General features: G+C 47.4%; 1 protein-coding gene across 2 annotated transcripts in view; it reads left to right on the top strand.

Moving 5' to 3' along the window:
* RIF1 (replication timing regulatory factor 1) overlaps positions 1-20,877 on the top strand; it is a 424,226-nt gene that overhangs the window by 292,430 nt on the left and 110,919 nt on the right. For both annotated transcript variants that reach the window (XM_086957241.1, XM_086957240.1), the window contains one exon: positions 6,660-6,805. In XM_086957241.1, coding sequence (XP_086813367.1) covers positions 6,660-6,805 — 146 coding nt within the window. The remainder of the gene's footprint in view (positions 1-6,659; positions 6,806-20,877) is intronic.

Here is a 20,877-nt window from a genome sequence, read left to right as displayed (position 1 = left end):
ATGTGGGATTTAATGTAAAATGCACCAGGGCATCTTAGAGATGCCCCCTGAAAACCTAACCTCAATCCACGTCTGGGCTGTGCCTGCAGAGGCTGCCACACAGCAGACATGTTGCTGGACCCCTGGGTGGAGAGCCCCCCGCTCTCCTGGGCCTGCAACAATGCACATCCTGGGCGAGGCGCTGGGTCTCCTCCCCCAGGATGGGCATGGGGAAGCTTCAAAGGCATGCCGCCTCTGAGCTTCTCCAGACCATCAGCAACTGGCCCCACCAGTCCTGACAGGAAGACTGGCGGGAAAAACTACGTCAGGAAGGGGGGGGGGTGCCAGCCTGTGCCAACCCCACCCCTCAGGTGGGGGAGACTAGGTGAAGCACGACCCCGGGCTCCGGCCATCTTGAAGATGGGGAGCGTTACCCATTCACAGCTAGACTCCTGCCCCCCCTCACACAGGAGAGGAGCTGGTTAGGGGGTGTACCCACCCGAGGACAGGGACCTATTGGTCCCTGCCCTTGCCCTACCTGTAACGCCCCTAAATTCATTATTTACGGGCTCCCTGAATTTTCCTTCGGGAGATCCTGATAAGAAAAGAAGATCCAGAGGAAGAAGACACGCTATGCAGCTGGTAACAGGACGACAACAACTGACTTGGCCCCAGCCCTACCGACCTGTCGACCCTGGAACCTGCTTCTGCCTAAACCCTAGCGACTCCAGCGGACAGCAACCTTTGGACACCCAGAGGACCTGCCTGCCTTGACCCTTTTGAAGATTGGGACTCCCATCAGCAGAGACTCTGCTGCAACAACCCCCCTGGTGCCAGCCAGGAAGCTCTGGACCAGCCCACTCTGCACCCGCCGAGCCCAGCCCGTGCCCAAGTGATCCAAGACCATGAGGATGTCCACCCGGCGACTGGGACCCGAAGTCCATTTCCCAAAGACCCTCCTCAACGAACCAGACGATGCCTGCAGACTCAGAACCAGATGCCCCCCAACCGCGACCAGCTGAGGGTAAACTTCTCCGACACCCAAAGACACCCCTGCACCCGGCGCCCTGCAACTCCCTGCGCCTTCCTTTGGGGTACCTACCTGTGCTCCAAGATCCCAACTTACCTCTCAAAGCGATGGTCGCCCCTGAAGAGTCTCCGTACCCGAGCCTGCAGCCTTTGTTAATCTCTTACCTTTCCCATTGAATAACATTGAGCGCCTGACTGCTCAAAAGCACCCTGCACCCAGCACCCAGCCGCCCGAGTGCCGCTGGCCGTGCCACCTTTCTTATCCTACTTCCCCCTTGCCCTGAGCAAGTGACTAGGAGCCCAGCTCCCAAAGCTGCATGGCCTGCTAGCCAGTAGCCACCAACTGGAGGCCCCTCGCCCCTCATTGGATAACATTGGGCCTAACTACCTTTGCACCCGGCCGCCCCTGTGCCGCTGAGGGTTAACCAACTGTACCTACCTGACCCTGGGGGACCCCTGAGTCTATGCCCAGAACCTTAACTTCAGCAGCCGAGTACTCACCTGGAAACCGGTAACACACTTACCTGCCATTGGATAACATTGACTGGTTTGACTCGAAAAATCTTCGAAGTGTCTACTTTTGAAAACCTAAATATTCATATAAAATCAACCGAATACCGAAGTACTCACCTGTGATCAGGAGAGAAGTCAGTACTATACCTTGTAGCCCAGTACTGAACCACAAAAGTAATCCTTATCGGGTTTACTAGTAACCTGTATTTTCTCCATAGGAATCCATTGTCTGCTTTTCTATGAAATTTCTTCTAAGTGTCTACTTTTGAAAACTAGAAATTCTTTAAAAATCATACAAAATACTGAAACGTAATTTACTTACCTGTGTTAAGTTGAGACCCCAGTGCTAGACCTAAGAGCCCAGTACTGGATTATAAAAGTAACGAGATCGTAACGAGACTGCAACTTGAATTTTCTCCCTTTTGGATAACATTGCCAGATTTATGTTGAAAAGTTTTTAAGTGTGTACTTTTTAAATAGCTTTATATTCCTGAAAAATAACATCAATAACAAAAACGTTTTTACTAAATTGTTTTCAGCTTAGACCCCAGGACTGAACCATACTATCCAGTCCTGGAACTACCAAAGTAATCTACAAAGTAAACAACTGTGTTTAAATAGAAAAATCCATTAAGCTCAATGCTAAATTGTGTAGAATTGTTGCCTACTGCAACCCCTGTACCTATTGTGTTTATGAAGTTTATTGCCGTTCTGCAAAATACTCATCTGGGACCTCTCATATTGAGAACAGTATATTTTGATACATGTTGGTTCTAAAAATAAAACAACTATATCTTTGATATAAATAATTGGCCTGGAGTTCAGTCTTTGAATGTGTGAAACCTTTTCAAACATTTGGCCTGGAGTTCAGTCTTTGAATGTGTGAAACCTTTTGCTGAATGAGTGGGTACAACAAATGCTTTACACTGCCCTCTGGTACTGCCTTACTGCTCGACCAAGCTACCACTTTAGAGAGTAAGGTCAGACCTGGCTTTAACCTCTGTTATACCTCTGGGGTTTGTGGACTCTATACACACTCTACCTTATTCTTGTCCAGTATATATAGAGCCACTTTCTCACACCCCCTCCATTTTTCACTCGCGGAGAAGTAAATCTCTTCTCACATTTGCCATTACCTTGCTGTCACCACAATGGATATCCTGAAATCATGGGATGAGGGGACAGCAGCCACACTCACTCCGGTTGGAAGTTCACTTTTTGGGCCCCTCTGTCAGCATTGCAAAGATTTACCAAACAAGAGTACCGGAATAACACAGACCACTTACATTTTCTTGTAGTTTAAGCTCACAGGACGGAGGGAGGTGCCCGCCAACTTACATGGCTGAAAATCAGTGCAGTTCATTGTACAGGGCTGGATGTTAAATCTTTTTGAAGCCGTGCAAGGAATTTTTGGCCCCCTGGTTCTTCTCAAAATTACAAAGTTGTGTGCCAAGCCATATTGACGTTTCACTATATAATTTAAAAATGTAAATGGGCTGTAGTCCGAAAAGAAACTTGAAGTACTAAACACCTATTTTTAATGGCAGAGTTTTTGAAGAAGTTAGACAAACTAATTAATAATAATCTCCGATTGCCCCCAGTGCCTGAATACCCTTAGGGGTGATAATTTCACAGCTCACAAATCTGGAATTAAGTGAGCCTTTGCTCAGTCACATGATGCTGAGTTGTCGCCGGTGCCAGAGATCGAACAGTGAGCACTGCACTCTGGAGTCAGCCGCTCTGGCTGCTGCGCCACACCTACTTTGACCACTTGATTACAGTTAATATTGTAAAGTTAGAATGAGAAAATGGGGTTCTGTTGCAGTACAAACGCACACTTTTTGCCTGGCTTTTGATGGAACTTTGTCTGTAGAGTACTGGGTCCCTGCTGTTCAGGTTCCCAGCACCAGTGTTCTTTCACTAAAACAAATTCACAAGTGGCTCTTCAGGCCCCCTATAAGTCCCTAGTAAAAGGTACGAAGGGAACCTAGGGCATTGGGACTGAAAAGGGGTCCCCAAGGGACCTCTCACCTATGCCATGTAGACTGCCACTGCAGCATGCATGGCTTGGTGCAGACAAAAAGGACAGTCGACATGGCATACTGCCTGTCATGCCAACTAGCACTGTCCAATGTAGAAGTAAGTCAACCCTCGAGCAGGCCTTACCAGCCCTAAGGCAAGGTGCACCATACATCACAGGTGTGGTCATATCTGCATGAGCAGATATACCCCTACAGTATTAGAGCATATTCCTTAGTATTCTAAGTGCCAGGGAAGCCATAGAGAGTACATAGACTGGGAACTTGACAACTAGAGTTCCACAGGACCATGATGCCTTCACTGAACACAGTAGTGTTTGGTATCACACTACTTAAAAAAAATAAAAAAACACACTGATGCCAGTGTGATTTAATTGAAACATGTACCCATAGGCATCTCTGAAGTGCTCTCTGAAAACCTACCGACCCTGGTGTGGCCAGACTAGCTTTAAGCAGCCTGCCACCACCAGATATGTTTGTGGTCCCCTGGGTAAAGAGCCACTGCTCTCTGGGACCGGAAACCATGCACATCCTGGGCAGAGGAGTCGCACCTTCTCCTCCAGGATGGGCCCAGTCCTCGAAGAGGAAGCTTCAATCGCCTGCTCCCTTTGTGATGCAACTCCCAGCCTCTGCTGTTAGCAGCTGATGGCAGACCCTGGTGGGCACCCCCACTTTAGGAGGGAAACTTAGAAGAATCTGAGGTGTGCCCACCTCTGCCAACTCCACCCCTAAGGTGAGGGTGGCAATGGGAGTCGCATCTTTGTCCTGCAGTCTTGTAGATGGGGATACCACTCTAATCAGGGCTCACGGTGTAGAGCAGGCAGACCCTGAAGCAGAGGTCAGACCCGGGACCAGGGTTCAATTCCCGACGCGGCAGGGTCTTGAGCTCAAATGTCCACGGACTTGATAATTCTCGCTTCGGTGCCTGCTCTAATCATGGGTTCTCACTCTGCAACTCTGGGCATTAAGCTTGCTTAATCTCCACAACGGCCCCCCGCGGCGGGATGCCTGGCTTTCACCTTGGGGATGCCCTGTAGGGGCTATCTCACAGGGAAAAGCCAGGACGGGTTCCCAAGGCAAGCGCCGAGATACCCTTCGGGTCATCGAGCGCTATATAAGAATACACATACATACATACATAAGTCTATGCCCCCTCCCACAGGGGGGTTGCTTAATTGAGGGTGTGGTCACCACAGGTAAGGTGTTCATTGGCCCTTGTTGCTACTACTCTAAAACACGCCTACATTTAGTATTTAGGTGTCTCCCCCAGACCCGGAAACTAGATCTGTGATGGCCTAAGGAGGGAGAAGACATCCTTGCAGAGCAGACTGAAGAATACTGCCTTGGCCTCAGCCCCACTGGCTTGTCTCCAGCTGTTGACGAACCTGACCTGTGCTACAACCAGCGACCTCTGAAAACAGTGGGAGGATTGCTGCCTTCAAAAAAGACTCCAATCTCCCGTAGACATTGAATCTGTCAAGAACCTACCTCGAAGGACTCCAGGTCCAGGCGGATCTGGGTCTCTTGCCCACTTTGCACCAGACACCCACAGCCAGAGTCTGAGTGGCTTACCTGTCCAGTGAAATCTCCCCAGCGATCCTGACCGCAAATCCAGTGTTGGCTGACTTCACCTGGCCACCATTACATCGCTTGCAGTCTGAATCCAGAGGCTTCCCCTGACTGCAACTGACTCTGATAAGAGGACTTGGACATCAAAAGGCACCCCTGCACCCAAAGCCCCTGGGCCTTGGTAAGCTGAACCAACCGTGCCCCTACGACCCTCTAGAGCTCTACTTACCTCTGCTGTCATTGGTCTTCCTCCTGCAACCTTCGGTGCAACGCCTGCAGCCGGTTTGTCGAAACAGAATCCTCATTGAAAAGCATTGGACGCCTAATGCTGAAATTGCACCCTGAAGCCAGCTGCTTCTGTGATGAATTTGGTGTAGGTTTGGTACTGTTGTGGTCCCCACCACCTGCTGTGCTCGACCTAACCACCTGCTGTGCTTGACCTAACCTCCAAAGCTTGGCCCCTACAACCAGTTGACTTGCCTGCAAGCAGTGTGGCTTCGAGCAACCCTTTCTTAATTGTAATGCCTTGTGCTGAGCACAGTTTTTGACCTCTGTGCTCTGCTGCCCCTCTGCCTCTGGTGGTGAGTTTGGTACTCACCTGACCCTTGCCGACCTTTGGGCCCGAAGACTAAATTTGTGTTTTACTTATCTGTTATGCCGCATTGTTTTTCTCCATAGGAAAACAATGAGCTGTTCAGAAATTGCACCAAGTGTCGACTTTTTAAAGTGAAAAGTATTTTTTGTTGAAAATGTATTTACCTTATTGTGAAGATCTTGGTCTTAAAATGCAGACAAAGCTTATTTTTCCTCCAATTGGTCTGGATCTCTATTTTGAGTCGTGTCCATTATTTGGGGATTTTTTGCAACAAATGTTTTACACTCCCCTGTGTTAGGCCTAAGGCTGCTTGCCCACACTACCACTCTGTGCACGGTATAACCACCTAGTGGTATACCATATACAGAGCCAGCTTCCTACAATATCTGAGACAAGCCAAAAGAAACTTAGAGCAGATCTTAATGGTATAACCTGAGATTTCCTTTGGTATGTACATAAACTTTGTAACTGGAAAGACTACTTCGAAGAAAAACAAATTGCAGAAATCCGGACCCAACACTAGATGGCAGGAGTATGCAAAGCATGTGAATCTACAGAGATAGAGTAGTCAATACTTTTGTATGCATGTATCTGAGAGTATAACCCCTTTTTTGCGTCCGTCGGCCGTCGCGAGCACTACCTCCGTAGGTAGTGCTCGCGACACTGGCCCACCCACTTAAGCCGCCGCACCGCGGCAGAATTCACACCTCGGTTAAGCGTAAATGGGCTTAACTTATATGTGAAATCGGTTTACTTTGCTTCTCATCACTGTTTTGCGATTCAATTTTTCGTGACTTTTCTTCACCAGACTTAACAGTTGCTGAACTTGCTATTCTCTTATATTGATGGAGAAGAGACAGTTAACTATTCGCAATTTTAATTTTCAGTCATGTTTTTTCAGTAAGATCACAAACAGCTGTTTTTCTTTCTCACAGTTGAAACTGGATTTTTCATCTCCAAAAAATAAGCCAGCGGAGAGGTTTTTAGATGAAGAGAAAACTATGGACTTTGTATTTATCCCTCCTGAAACAAAGGAACGAGTGTTGACTGAACACCAAAAGGATGTGCTAAGGACAAAAAGGTTGGTTAATTAACACACACATTGGGTATATGTTTTTAAATGAACTTGGGTAACTTTTTACAGAATACTCTATTGTATCTACTTCTGACACCAACTGGGATAATTTGTATCTAATATATATTTCTAACTGTTGATTCCTCACCTTTGGAATATCCCCCAGGTGCCAGACTTAATCAAGAGAATTTTTCAGCAGGGCTTCTAAGCTCTTTTAGGTGGCGTCCTGCAACTGCATGCTCTATGCTGCCCTTCATTGATGGAGCGGAGCTCCATATAATTAACACCACTGGTCATTGACAGTTACTTTCACTTTTTTTACCATCCAACATGGATTACGAATTCCACACCCATCTTATGTTGATTTTAAATATTTTCAATTCATTTTTTCAAGCAGTGTGCTAGTGTTCCCTCTAAAGAATGTAGAGTTTAAGCTGAGGTGAGACTGCGTCAAGCAAATGTCTGCCATTAACACCATTGCACCTGCCCACATACACGAGGCATAAGTAAGGCATAAAAAGTAGTTGCAGACTTCGCACAGGTACTGTTCCCTCTTTAGGTCATGGGCCTGGTCCCAGTCCTTGTTGAGAGACCGTTTCCACAACCACAACACTTCCTACTCAAAATATTTTGGAAAGGTCAAGTCCAAGCACAAGAAAGTGAACCAGGACTTGGGCTTAGCTCCAGTGAAAGGGAAGTTGCAAAGCATCGGAGTTGCACTCTGTCGAGGTCACCGGTCCCGGAGCAGATATTTCTGCTGTTACCAGAATGCCGCGGGCTGTCGACACTGCAGCAAATCGATGCCTTCAAGAAGGCCATGGTACAAGTCTTTAGTGTGCTTTCAACTCCCTCTGGCGTGCCTTTGGTCCCCATTGAGCTGTAGGGCCTCAAGTTGGGTTAGTGTAGACCAGTCCTCTCCAAATTCCTTCTGCCCCTTTGGATCAGTTACCAGGCCTGTATAGTGATTGGTGCAGTTTTTCACACCACTTACACTTCCAAGGCGTTTTTCCACCACTCCAGTGCTTTTGCCGGTTCTTACGTGCACCCATGTCAGCTCAAGCTTTGACCAATGCATTGCTGTGAAAGCACTAAAGCAGAACTAGTTATCTGAAAAAGACAATTAGTTATAGATTCCTTACCATGTGAATTACCCCCAGGCGTTAGACTGGATCTGAAGAATTTTTCGTCAGCAGTACCCCTGCGTGTCGAAAGGTGGTGTTGGCCGGCTGTGCATTTTTCATTGTGGTTGCTGGGATGACGTCTCGGCAGCTACTTGGATGCCACCCTCACACACTGATTTCCCTTTTTTTTTTTTTTTTTTTTTTTTTTTTTTTTGCCAGCCTGTGCAGATCCGGAGAGAGGGGTACCCTCTGTCACTTTTTGACTCACTTTTTTGAGCGACTTTTGTCGATACCGGTTTGAGTCCTCAACTCCTGAGGTGCATAGGGATGCCCAGTTTCAAGGCTTGCGATTCCTGCCAATGGTTGATGTCAGTGACGGAACCGCACCGCATGTGCCTGTTTTACCTGGAACACGACCACAACTCCAAGCCATGTCCTGACTGCCGAACCATGAATCCTAAGTCTTTGCGGGAGCTGTCCCGAAGGCTTCTCGCAGCCTGGCAGTCCGCTTCGTTAAAGGTCCAGGTCGTGCGGGAGGTTGAGGGTCCGGTCACAGAGCCACCACTACCAGTCCTCTTCCAAGTCTTCGCACTTATCAGGTAAGTGGAAGAAGCATCGTCGCTCTTTGACTTCGCATCCCTTGACGCATCGCCCGACGGGGAGGACTGTGCCCCTCCCATGGCTCTGCTAACGGAGCCCGCTGAGTCGACTGAGTTTCCCTCCCTTCCCAGCTTCGGAGTTTCAACAAAACGATGGATGCCTTCTTTGGGTGCCCTGCCGGTGTGCCTTCCGGCCCTACGGACTCTACTGGGGGCCCTGGGGCTATGACGCCAGAGGCTTTGGCCCTGGCACCGCAGGGTCCCCTTGGATCCAGGCCTGGAACCGGATCGGCACTGGTCGACCTTGTAACACCTCCCCCAGTGCAGATTCCACAAGTACCGCGTCCGCAGGCGACGCCGGTTTGCCAGTGGCCTTGATACCTCCTCCGAAACAGCTTAACATGCAACATGGGCCACCAACATAGTGGCACATTTGCGGTGAAACGCTGAGGTGCTAGAATTAAGATGCCCTCCAGTGAGGCTAATACAAATGTTCTAACATATATTTTCCAACTTGAGCCATAGCAGCTATTGCTCTCAATTAATGATGTACAAAGAAAGAATTCCCTTGAACAGAGCTAGATAAACAAGGCACGAAGGTCAAAAAAACACAATGAAATGATTCACTAATGTAAAAAGAATTCTTAACAATTTATTGGAAATACAAATGTTAAAAAAGTGGACATACAAGAACCACTGTAGCAAAATTTAAAAAAACAACAATAAAACTGTTTGACATTCAATATTGACCAGCAAGATTAAAACATAAAGACAGAACACAGTGAGACATGAAGCTTGTCCAGTACTAGATGTATATTTTAACTCTATTTACAACACCTATGTTATGCACACCACAGAATAGCATATCAACTAAGGTGTATGAGTCATGAATTATACTGTTATGGTGCGTCGACGTGTTTCGGTAGGTTTCCACGTTTTTATCCACCTTTGTCAAGACAACATTTATCTGTCTTAGTTAGTGGGTCAATATGATCTCCCTAGAGGGTGGAGACACAATAGATTAATTCAAAATGCATTATGTTCTGACTCGTTTCTACTAGAACACCTATAGTGTTTTAGTCTTGTTTAGTAAAACGGTAGTTGTACCCGAACAAATAACCAGGTTAAGGACACTCATTGTACATATCGTTTTCATCATACAATTATATAGTCGAGGGGGTGACAGAACATAAAATTGCTTTTACTCTTTAGTGCAAGATTCCTCCAACATCTCTTATTGCTATACATTTATATATTCACCAAAATGGCCTTCAAAAAACAAAACATTGATAGTGGACTTAAACACATTGTTTACGTATATACATATTTTTCTTGTTCTATAGCGTCTCTTCATCTTTTTGTTTACTGAGGCTTATGTTTACTTTAATGTCTACAAACACTGAACTCTGGTGAAAAAATTGTATTGTATACTCAATCACTCATATTACAATTTGGGAGTTGCAAAGAGAGGGGGGGGGACGAGAGTAGTATGGCGTGGACTGAGTCATATTATACCAGATTAAGGAGCCTAGTATAATCTTACTCCCTCCTTATCTGTTGCTATTCATAATTATGTAAAAGCAAGGTCAACTGCGGAGGGCACCTATTTCCAATGGTTTAAGGTACCTCCTGGGTTAACATTGTATCAGAACTATAACTTGATTTATGGTTACCTTGAGATTCTCTTTCGAATGTGGTCCAATTTTCATTATTATATCACACCGGAGAGTGTTTTAGTAAAAATTTGGGCTTTGTATATTCCCCTCTTTGGTTAAAAAAGTCATGTGCAATAGACTCCTGAAGATTCAAATGATAAAAACAGAAATAAATAGTTATCCTGGACTTGTAGATTTTAATTATTATGGGCAAAGGTGCTACTTTATAGAGGAGAAGCCCCACGTGCTACTTAATGAAGGAAAGGCCCAGCATACCTGATATTGGAACTTTGAAGGCGTTGACTTTAGCTGTTGTCTATTATTTAGGCATTATGGTACGTTTTCATTTATTTGTTAAAAGACCTGAGGCGCTTCAGTCGTGTCCTTGCGGCGTGAATAAATGTTTCACTAAAGGCAAAGACACGGATACGTTTGTATTTTAAGGGGTGAAGTGTCATGTATTTAAATACAACTTAAGACTCTTCCGGTGTTTTTAAATTTTGCTTACCACTATGGCGCAGAGGGACTGCTTGCTTCCCTGGTTCTATGGGGTTTTTTTCTAAAAAAGGTACCAGAGGCGCTTTCGTCATGTCCCTGTGGCGCTTGGGCGTATATCACTAGAAGGCGAGAAAATAAATGCGAGAGCGGCTGTTAATTATGCATTTTTCTAGTTCTCTGCCCCAAATCCAGTAAGGGTCGTGATCGTATGTCTGCTTACCTGATGTTCCGTCAGGGACTGCCTGCCTCTCTGGTTCCGGAAGGTATCCCAGAGATGCGAGGCACCTGTGTTTTAATATTGTAGCTGGCTCGTGATACGTTCTTAAGAGGGCCAATCAAAGCGCAAAGTTCAAAGCTAAAGAATTTGCCTATGACTGCTTGTAATGCCGAGATTCTATTGGTCGGGCTGTCGAACCAATGATTGAAGGGCTACTAGTAAAGGATATGCCGGCTAGAGGCTAAGGTGTTTACATATCTCGGCTTGTTATTCCGAGATTCTATTGGTCAAGCTGACTAGCCTATGTTTGGAGGGCTGCTCGTAAAGGATGCTATGTCAACTTGTGATATCATCTTTTTACTGGACGGGGATCAAAGTTCTACTTAAGTTGTTCAGTGGCTAATTGTTACTAAGACAAAAAAAATATTTTTAATAGATTTAAATAAAAATATTGTGGTATAAAAACAATAAATTAATAAGCCCTGTTTGTTCTTTCAAACCTACGGATATCCGATTGTGTTTAATGGGCATAATGCGAGGGGCAGGCATCAATTTCAGTCTCAGTATTGTTATGGACCGATGCCTATCTATTTATTCTAAATGCGCGGGTAAAATGTCTCCGATTCAATCCCAATTTTGGTATCTATATGAGAGGTGCTTCATAGGGGCTCTAGGGTGATACAGAGCTGGGGAAACCTACCACGAGGGGGGCATTGAGTATAGATGTCATAGCCTCCCTATACCATGATTCCTAAGACGGGGAACATATTTTTCTAAAGGGATTTTTTCTGAAGGGTTTTAGATGCATTTCGCCCAGTCTTCCCTGGTATTTAAGCCTTTGAGGATAGTGTTTAAAAAGCAAAAGTACCACTGTTCCCTGGTTTTTCTAAATTTGTCAATGTCACCTCCCCGTCTGGTGGTTCTAATCTTCTCCAAGATGAACCACCGTAAGTCATCACAAGAGTGATTGTGTTGTCTGAAATGATGTTAAAGGTGCATTGCACTTGTTTGTGCGGATGGCTGATTTGTGTTCTAAAACTCTGGCTCTTAGTTCCCTACTTGTCTCACCTACATATCCTAAGTTGCAGGGGCAGAGCAGCAGATAAACTACGTTCTGGCTTCTGCAGTTATTGAATGTTTTCAGTGTCAAAGTTGTTCCATTAAATTCAAGGCTAGTGCCTGTAATGCAGTGGGGGCAGACTGAGCAGGTTCCACATTTGTGGTTGCCTGATGCCCTTGTGCCTTTCAGAGTTAGTTGTGTCTCCATAGATGGCTTGTAGGTGTGTGCCCTTACAGATGCCATGATGGGTATGGGATCCAATCAATGTTCCACCTGCCTATTAATAGGTAAACAGTCAAGCCTCTGAGGTCTACACCCACTGATCCATATTTCCTAACCAAACACCCTATCCCGGATGGTGTCATTGTGGAGGTTTCAACCAAAAAGGTTAATCCTAACTCATTCCCGATCAATCCCCCTGGATAGGGAAAACTAAAAGGATTGATGCTTTTGGCAAACTAACATTTTCCTCTTCGTCCTTTCACTGTGGTCCCTAAAGGCAGCCTGTTTATTCTGTTTGTTAGGCCGCTCCACTCATGCCAGTGGGACATGCCTGCATGATCTTGCCAGCTTTCCTGAAATAGCTTAGGGCCTCCCTAGCTCATGTAGTTCATGATGGACAGGCTATGTGACCTGCACAGGTCTGGACACCACTGAATGCCCTGTAAGAAAAGAAGTAGGCACCAGTATCTTGCTTCAAGGTCAACCTTTATGAGGTTGACTGGATATTTGGCGATGTAAAAGCATCACTTCAATTGTTCCGGGTTCTTTGGAGAGAAGACTGACTTTGCGTCCCCATCTGTTCTTCAAATTTATGAGCTGTTTTAGAGGGCTGGTCTGTCGCGAAAATGGCCCCCTTAAAGAGTCCTGCAGCAAATTTTCCCTCTTTTCGTGCTGTGGCACTGGCAGTCATTCCACAGGAAAGAAAGGGCTCCAGTCCTCCAACTCCTCCACCGATATAATGGCTACCAAGCCGCTTTGGGTTAGTACTCCGCTGCACCTCTGTGGCGATGAGGTAGGATCATTCATTTCCTCGAAGTTTGGCGATCCACCATGTTCGACTGATGGAGTCTAAAGCTTGTTCTACGGGACTGCATCCTGCTTATAATTTCCTTCTCGCCTTCCTCCCACACCAAAATAAATTTCGAAGGCGCATTTGACACCCTGCTGCAGAAGATGCATTGCTTGCTTTCAAAGTGTGCCATTGAACAGGTATCGGACTCTTGAAACCTAGTCTATACTTTCCATGTACTACAAAATGGCATGTCTTGGCTGCAGATTGACATGCTATGCAAACTCCTGTCTTCTAGTGTTTGGCCTGGACTCTGCAATCTATTTTTCTGAAGGAAGTCTTTTATGGTCGACGTCGCATCCCCTCCACCTCGAGGTAATGTGCATGTTCAGTAGCTCCTTTGTTAGATTTTTTTTAAAACATTTTTTTTATTTTCATCTTAACAAAACAGGACAGCTTCTTAAAATTATTTCCATCATGATACATCATACACATATAAATGAACGGTTACATACTGGTCATAATTAATCCAGGGCTTTGCGGGAAGAAAACATAATTGGTAATACAATATATCACATCATGACTCCATTTTAGTGAGGGTTCTACAAGCAATCCGTCTAAGTCCTTGTCCTCCCCAGTGGCACGTGGTGGATCACAAATACAACCTCTGAACCTGTTCCAGGCCCCCCATATTCCCTCCCATTTACTCTGGCAGCCACGATAGATGAAAACAGCTCTCTCCGCTACCATCGCCTCATCCATATCTTTACACCATTGGTTGAGGGTCGGGGAGACTGTTGATCCCCACAACAGAGCAATGTTGCGTTTTGCTATCATCATTCCCAATGTTACCCAGTCCAACTGGCGATAGTTCAAATTGTTAGGCTCCCGCACGTTGAGTAAGCAACGGCGTGGCTCTGGCAGCAGAGAGATACCTATAGTCTGTGAAATAGTCCGCATTACTGCTGTCCAGTGCGCTGTCATGTGCCTACAGTCCCAAATGGAGTGGAAGAATGCTCCCTCCTCCCCACAGCCACGAAGACAGTACTTGTGCGTGGCGCTACCTATTTTGTACAAAGTCGTCCTAGTGCAGTATCTTTAATTGGACCAGTTTCAACCTGGAGGGGTTGGCGGTTTCACGGGGTGAGGCAAGGGCCTCCTGCCATTCGGAGTCATCAAAGGGACCTACCTCTTCAGTACAGTTCATTTTCAACTTTGACATTACATCCAGGAGGTTAATAATGAGTTTCCTGTAAGTAAAGGAAGTGGCCTTACCCGGCATGTAGTCCGTCAGAAGTCTGTCCTCAAGCGGGGACGACTCCTGTAAGACAGTGCCCCGCGGTATAACCGAGTGCAACGCATGTGTAATCTGCAGATACCTGAACCTCTGTCTGAGACATGTCATATTGCGTTTGCAGGTGGCCAAAGTCTACTATGTCACCCTTCCTCCACAAGTCTCCTATCACCGATATACCGATGGAGTCCCAAGCCTGGAACCCCTTGCTGCTTCGAAAGAAGCCCAGTTGCCAGGAGTCCCACAGTGGTGTCATTTGTGTGATAACGTCCCTGCACTTAAGACGTCTATTGGCCTTGTACCACAACTGTACTGTGTGGTGGGTCGAACCCACTAGGTCCAACGGAGGGCGGCGGGAGTAAAGATTACGTAGTAGACCCCTACCTTCAAGAGTGCCTATCGGCAAAGTACGCCAGCTCAGTCTGCGGGGCATGTAACCAGAAATTAATCTGTTTAAGGTGAGCCGCCCAGTAGTAGAGTTCAATGTTCGGGAGCGCTATCCCCCCCCCCCATCATACCAACTTCAGGTCAATTTATCCTGGTTGATTCGGGGCGGCCGCGCCCCCCAAAGCAGGTGAGACACCGCCGCAGCGATCGCCCTGAAGTAAGCCGGTGGGACCGGAAACGGGGAATTTTCTAGCATGTACAAAAAGCACGGCAGCGCCATCATTTTGTACAGTGCCGCCTTTCCCAGGAGGGTAAGGGGAAGAGACTGCCACACTTTAACGTCGCGCCTAAACCTTTCCAGTAATGGTCGAAGGTTCAAATCATAAAATCCGTCTGGATCTGAGGTAATAAAGACACCTAGATATTTGAATGGTGCCTTTGCGACACGTAGGAGACCGCTCCGAGGAAGCATGGGAGGTGTGCCGGACAGAACATGAAGAACGGACTTGGTCCAGTTGATCTTATAACCGGACACCCTACCAAATTTCTCACAGACGTTCAATAGCTCGAGAATGGATTTCTTGGGGGAGGTGAGGTATAAAAGTATATCATCCGCGTATAGGCTTATACGATCCTCCCACCCGGCAGTCCAATGGAGTCCACTGATGGAAGGCTCCCACCTGACCCATATCGCAAGAGGCTCCAAAAGCAATGCAAAAAAGCAGCGGGGACAGGGGGCACCCCTGTCTCCTCTCACGGTCCAGAGTGAAGTCTCGTGAGATGTGACCATTGGCCGCAACATGTGCCAATGGTTTGGTATATAATAAGTGTATCCAGGCACAGAACTTGGGGCCAAAGCCCATGTGCTGAAGCACTGCAAACCGGTATGGCCATTCGACTGTGTCGAATGCTATGGTTGCGTCCAGGGAGAGGATGACTGCCGGTTCTTCTATAAGTGCCGAGCGTGCCATGACTGCATGAAGCCAACGAAGAGTAAGAGCCGTGCTCCGATGAGGCATAAAACCAGATTGGTCCCGGCTAATCAGGGATGCAAGGTTGGGGGAGTCAGCTTTAAGGCGAGTAATTTAGCTAGTATTTTGGGCTCAGCATTAATGAGAGATATCGGACGATAGGAAGCGCAGTCCGCAACCGGTTTACCCGGCTTATGGATTGCAACTATCGTTGGTAGCTGCTGATCCCTCGGTAGCTCCCCGCGCTCAAGGCTATCCGATAACATGCGGAGAAAGAAGGGGGCCGTTGTTTGCATCCTCCTCTTATGGAGTTCAACTGGAAGCCCATTCGGACCTAGCGCCTTGCCAGATGCTAGTGCATAGGTAGCAGCCTGCACCTCTTCAATATCCTCCTCCAAGAGAAGCGCTGCTTCAGAGGAGAGCCTTGGTATCGTGAGATCCTTAAAATATTCGTAGGCCTCCGAGACTGTGTAGGACGCCTGGGGGGCATAGATTCTTTCGTAATGATCCGCTAGTATATTAACTATACCAGCAGGATCGTATACCATGGAGCCAGCGGGGGACATCAACTGACCAATGACTCTGGACGCCCTGTCCTTCCTGTCCAGCCAGGCCAGCATCTTCCCGGCCTCATCTCCCAGCTCGTATACCCTATGTCGGGTGATTGGATCGTGGCATGAACCATCTCTCTCTGTAGGGCTAGTACCTCAGCCTGCTTAAGCCGAACCGTACATCTAGCTCCCGGAGACGGGTGGGTCTCCTGGTACGCAACAGCCGTAGATAATTCCGTCTCGAGGCTATCCAAAGTCGCCCTCTGTTCTCTTATGCCCTGTGATTGAGGCCATCGCCTGCCCGCATAGGACCGTCTTGTAAGCTTCCCAGAGCGTATTGCCGGAATCCACCGCACCTTGATTTTCCAGGAAGTACTGCTTAGTAGTGGGTGTAAGGGCCGCCATGACGGGGGCTACTTGAAGGAACCCGGCACGCAGTGGAAACATTAGTCTTCTGCCCACCTGGCGAAGAGAGTATGTTAAAAGGATTGGGGAGTGGTCTGAGATACCTCTCGGTCGTACTGTGACCTCCTCCAGTCCTTTTAGCGCGTCTGCAGACAACAGGAAATAGTCAATGCGCGTATGACAGGCGTGTACTGGGGAGTAGAAAGTGAAGTTCGTCTCTAGTGGGTGCCTGAACCTCCAGCCATCTGTAAGACCCAGGGCCTCTACTAAACTAAGACGTCGCCCAACCCGCGGTTCCATCCTAGCAGGGGATCTATCTAGGGTTCCATCAATGTCATTGAAGTCGCCTCCTATCAGGAGTGTCGCAGCTGGTAGCGCAAGGAGAAATGCCGTGAGAGCTGTATGAGCTTGTGCGTGGAGTGCAGGGGGTACATACACAGACACCAGATTAAACATCCCTCCTTCCCATTGGCAGGTTAACGCTGCAAATCAGCCCTGGTCATCGACCCGTGTCTGGTGCACCAACAGGGGAACATTTTTTTTAATAAGTATCCCAGTACCTCTTGAATCTGAGGAGAACTCCGCATGGGCCCCCATCTTGTAGCCCCATCTGTCCATCACTCGGGTTGCAGACCCCACCAGGTGTGTTTCTTGTAGGAATACCAACGCTGGGCCACATCGTTTCAGATACTGCAGCACAAGACCCCTCTTTACCTTATCCCCTGGGGGGGGAGGGAGGGGGCTGGGGGGGCTGGGGGGGGCTGGGGGGCTGGCTTAGGCCTTCCCCCTGGGACCCGGTGGGCACGCTCCACGGAGAAGAAATGAGAGGCCCTTCGGCTGTAGCCTGGTTTTGATCAGCTGTTCAACGTAGAGATCCATAGCTTGGGACCCCTCCGACTCCGGAATACCTATAATCTGTACGTTGTTGCGTCTTGCGCGCCCCTCCTGGTCGTCCAGCTTCTCCATCAGCATCTTATTATCCTTTTCGAGACGGGCCACTGACATTTGTAGGTCCGAAGTGTCCTGGACCAGAGATTTTGCCACTATCTCTACCTCCTTCACCCTGTCTGCCATTTTGTGAAGGTCTGCACGCAGTAATGAAACGTCCGTTGAAATCGTGCCAACCGTTGCCTGGACGTTCGTCAGTGCTCTCATGACGTCCTCTAGTGTGATTTTCTTCCCTCCATCGGCTTCCTGTGACTTAGTCCGAGGTGGCGTAGTGCTAGGTCCAATGCAGGGGGAGCCCCTCAGCGGACTCCTGTAATACGGATCAGTGTGCATATAGTAGGTTAAGGGTTGTTACGACTCCGGAGCTCCGGGACTATGCAGCCATTTTCTCCGGCCGGTAGCCACGCCCCCAAGATTATTTTTTTCTGCGGTCTGGTTTGGACAAGACTGCGTTGGAGCTCTGTGCAATTTCAATGCCCAAGCAGCCTACAGACTCCTAACGGCTATAAAAAAGTGCAACTTGACAATTGAAACCTACACATGGATCCCACCAACATTGGAACCTTGTAGGATTTTGATTGGAAGGAAAGATTCAACTGGTTTCGACAAAATTGCCTTCCTCAATACTGTTGAGAAGGTTGGTCTATGGGTAATGGAGGGTAAAAAGAAAAGTCTTTATCAAAAGTGTCCTCTGGCGAAGTATTATTACTCAGGCAGCGTGTGCAACCTATGTCTGTCACCAGAGGATAAAGAACAGGACTGCGCCAGGTGCAACTTACTCAAGAAGACATTAAGAAGCCGACAGGATCGCAGACTGGCCCATAACATAGAGATGACAACAGAGGCAGAGTTCTCACCCAGAAGAAACCCACCAGCTTCAAACCAGCAAGGGAGAGGTAGATGCCAGTGTCTCAGCCAGTTGTGGCTGACATTAATTGTGTGTTGAGTGGGAGGGAGGGGGCGTGCTTAAATGTAAAAATACACTTAAAAAACTAACCTGTCTGCCGGCTGGGACCAGCGTTCTCTCATTCACATTTACATTTACATTTACATTTACATTTACATTTACAGCTACTGCTCAGGAACAGGAAGCAGGCAGCCTCCCTTCCATAAGCCAATCACAACGCTGCAATGGCAACGTTGTGACTGCTTGGTTCGGGGACCAGCCAGGCGCCTATGGGGAGACCATTGGCTCCATGTAGACTGCATTCCAGCCTTCATGGAGAATGGGCAAAGTAGTGGGCGACCACTCCTGCCCTACCCTGCTCATAGTGGTACAAAAGGGGGTGGTGATTGACGGAGCATTTGAACCAATCAAACACTCACACCCAGTCAACAGATCTGGGTTTAATCCATCACCGTTCTTTAACCACCCCCTTTTGTACTGCTTTGTTCGCCATAAGTTGGCAGGGTATGCTCAGACGTGAGTCCCTTGCTGACTTTGCCACTGGATTCAAGCAAGCCGGGCTGAAGACTGAAATGCTAGAAACCGGTCCTCGAAGGCTTGTTTCCGGTCCAGGGAAGGCATGGCTTGGCAGTTCGGGCTGGACTGTTCCCATGAGGCACAGGGTCAGACTGATTTGTATATGGCCATGTCTGAACTGGAGTGGCAGAGTGGGCTAAAGAACGGTGATGGATTAAACCCAGATCTGTTGACTGGGTGTGGGTGTTGATTGGTTCAGATGCTCCGTCCATCACCACCCCCTTTTGTACCTACCCTGCTCATAGAGCAGCACTGCCTGCCCGCAAACAATCACTTCTGCTTTCTCACAATGTGAGAAGCAGAAACATAAAATTGTAGTTTTACCATTTTATGTTTCTGCTTTTTGTACAGCGAGAAAGCAGTGGGGCGACGCTCCTCCGCCCTAGTGGAGGAGTCACAGTTGGAGGTGGGGGTTCCAGTGAGTGTTGGGAACTGGGCTTCTGTTGCAGTTAATCCACATACTTTTTGTCCCTTTTTTGCTACTAGAAGCTGATTTTGGATTTTGACTGCATCAAGGCTTTCTAACCAGACCTCGGTGCCATATTTCCTTCCCTAAAACAAGATGAAGTCTAATTGGGCTACAATTGGCTAAGGACTTTAGCACCCCTGTAAGTCCTCATTGAATGGTACTCCAGGTACCTAGGGCAATGCATGCATCCAGATGGTAACTTAGATGTACCCCGTGAAACCTACCAACCCTCTAGTGTGCTAGCTGACAGCCACAGACTAGTTTCTGACCCCAGGGGTGAGAGTCTTTACTGTGAGGAGGTCAGGAACAATGCCTGCTGTGCAGAGCAATGTTATCACCTCCCCCAAGAAGGCTGGTATAATTGGCATTCGAAGGCAGGGGTCTTCAAAGTGCCTACTCCCTTTTGGTACGCAAATCTGGCTCATCACTGGAGAGGATGCCGACCCCTCACGTGCTGGAGCCATCAGGCACGGGGACAGGTGGGAAAATTAGCTATAAAGGAGGTGTGTTGCGTATTGCACTGCTAGGCTGGGCAATGAAGTCTGACGCAAACACAACTTTAGAAATCCCACCATATTGTGTGTGGTTGAATTAGGAATTCTTGGACCGAGTGATGCGCATTCCCCACAGGAAGCAGTCCACTAGGCGGTGCAGTGACCGCAGGGGTAAGCAGCCCATTGGCTACTACCCCCTCAACACCCCAAAATTGAATATTTAGGAGACCCTCAATACTAAGACTTCAGATTTCAGCAGATGAAGAGGAGTCGGAGTTTTCATGAGAATGAATATATATGATAGAAAAGCAGACATTTGAGGTGAACAAATGTAGAGTGTCGTTGGTGTTGAGGGTGCTCTATACAGGAGCTGCTTTCCACCTAAACTTGTCATTTGTCCTGGAAGAAAGGAGCAACCATGGCCATTTTTGGGAAATGTCCCTCTTAGTGACATTTGAAAAGCAGCAACATGATTGAACCCACATACATTTACAAAACAATGTCGGGCTGTTCAAGCAAGACAACAAGCTCTAGTTGGACAAACAGTCCTTCAGACATTATATCATACAAACCCACCATCTCCTGTCTAAAGCCACCCCAAGAGGGGAACTGCTTTACAATCTATGCATAACGTGTATCTGCAGCCAACAAGTGCTACGAATGTAGTATGTTATTTACCCTCTAAGCAACTATTCTTAGCAGATAGTGCTGCAGATTCACATGCACCATCCCGCCTCCCTGGTAGGTATTAGATGGTGAGAAGAATACATACAAATACAGCATGTTTAACAGCAAATGCTAATTTAGACTATATGCTCACTCTGTATATGGCTAGGGGGGGAAACATTATCTAACAAAGGAGCCGTTGCACATGTGCAATACCTCGAAGAGGAGAAACCACTCCAATCATAAAA

The sequence above is a fragment of the Lissotriton vulgaris genome, chromosome 2_1 (assembly GCF_964263255.1).
Source record: "Lissotriton vulgaris chromosome 2_1, aLisVul1.2, whole genome shotgun sequence".
In the NCBI taxonomy this organism is placed as follows: domain Eukaryota; kingdom Metazoa; phylum Chordata; class Amphibia; order Caudata; family Salamandridae; genus Lissotriton; species Lissotriton vulgaris.
The sequence above is the reverse complement of the archived record's forward strand: the minus strand, read 5'-3'. Positions and strand labels throughout refer to the sequence as shown.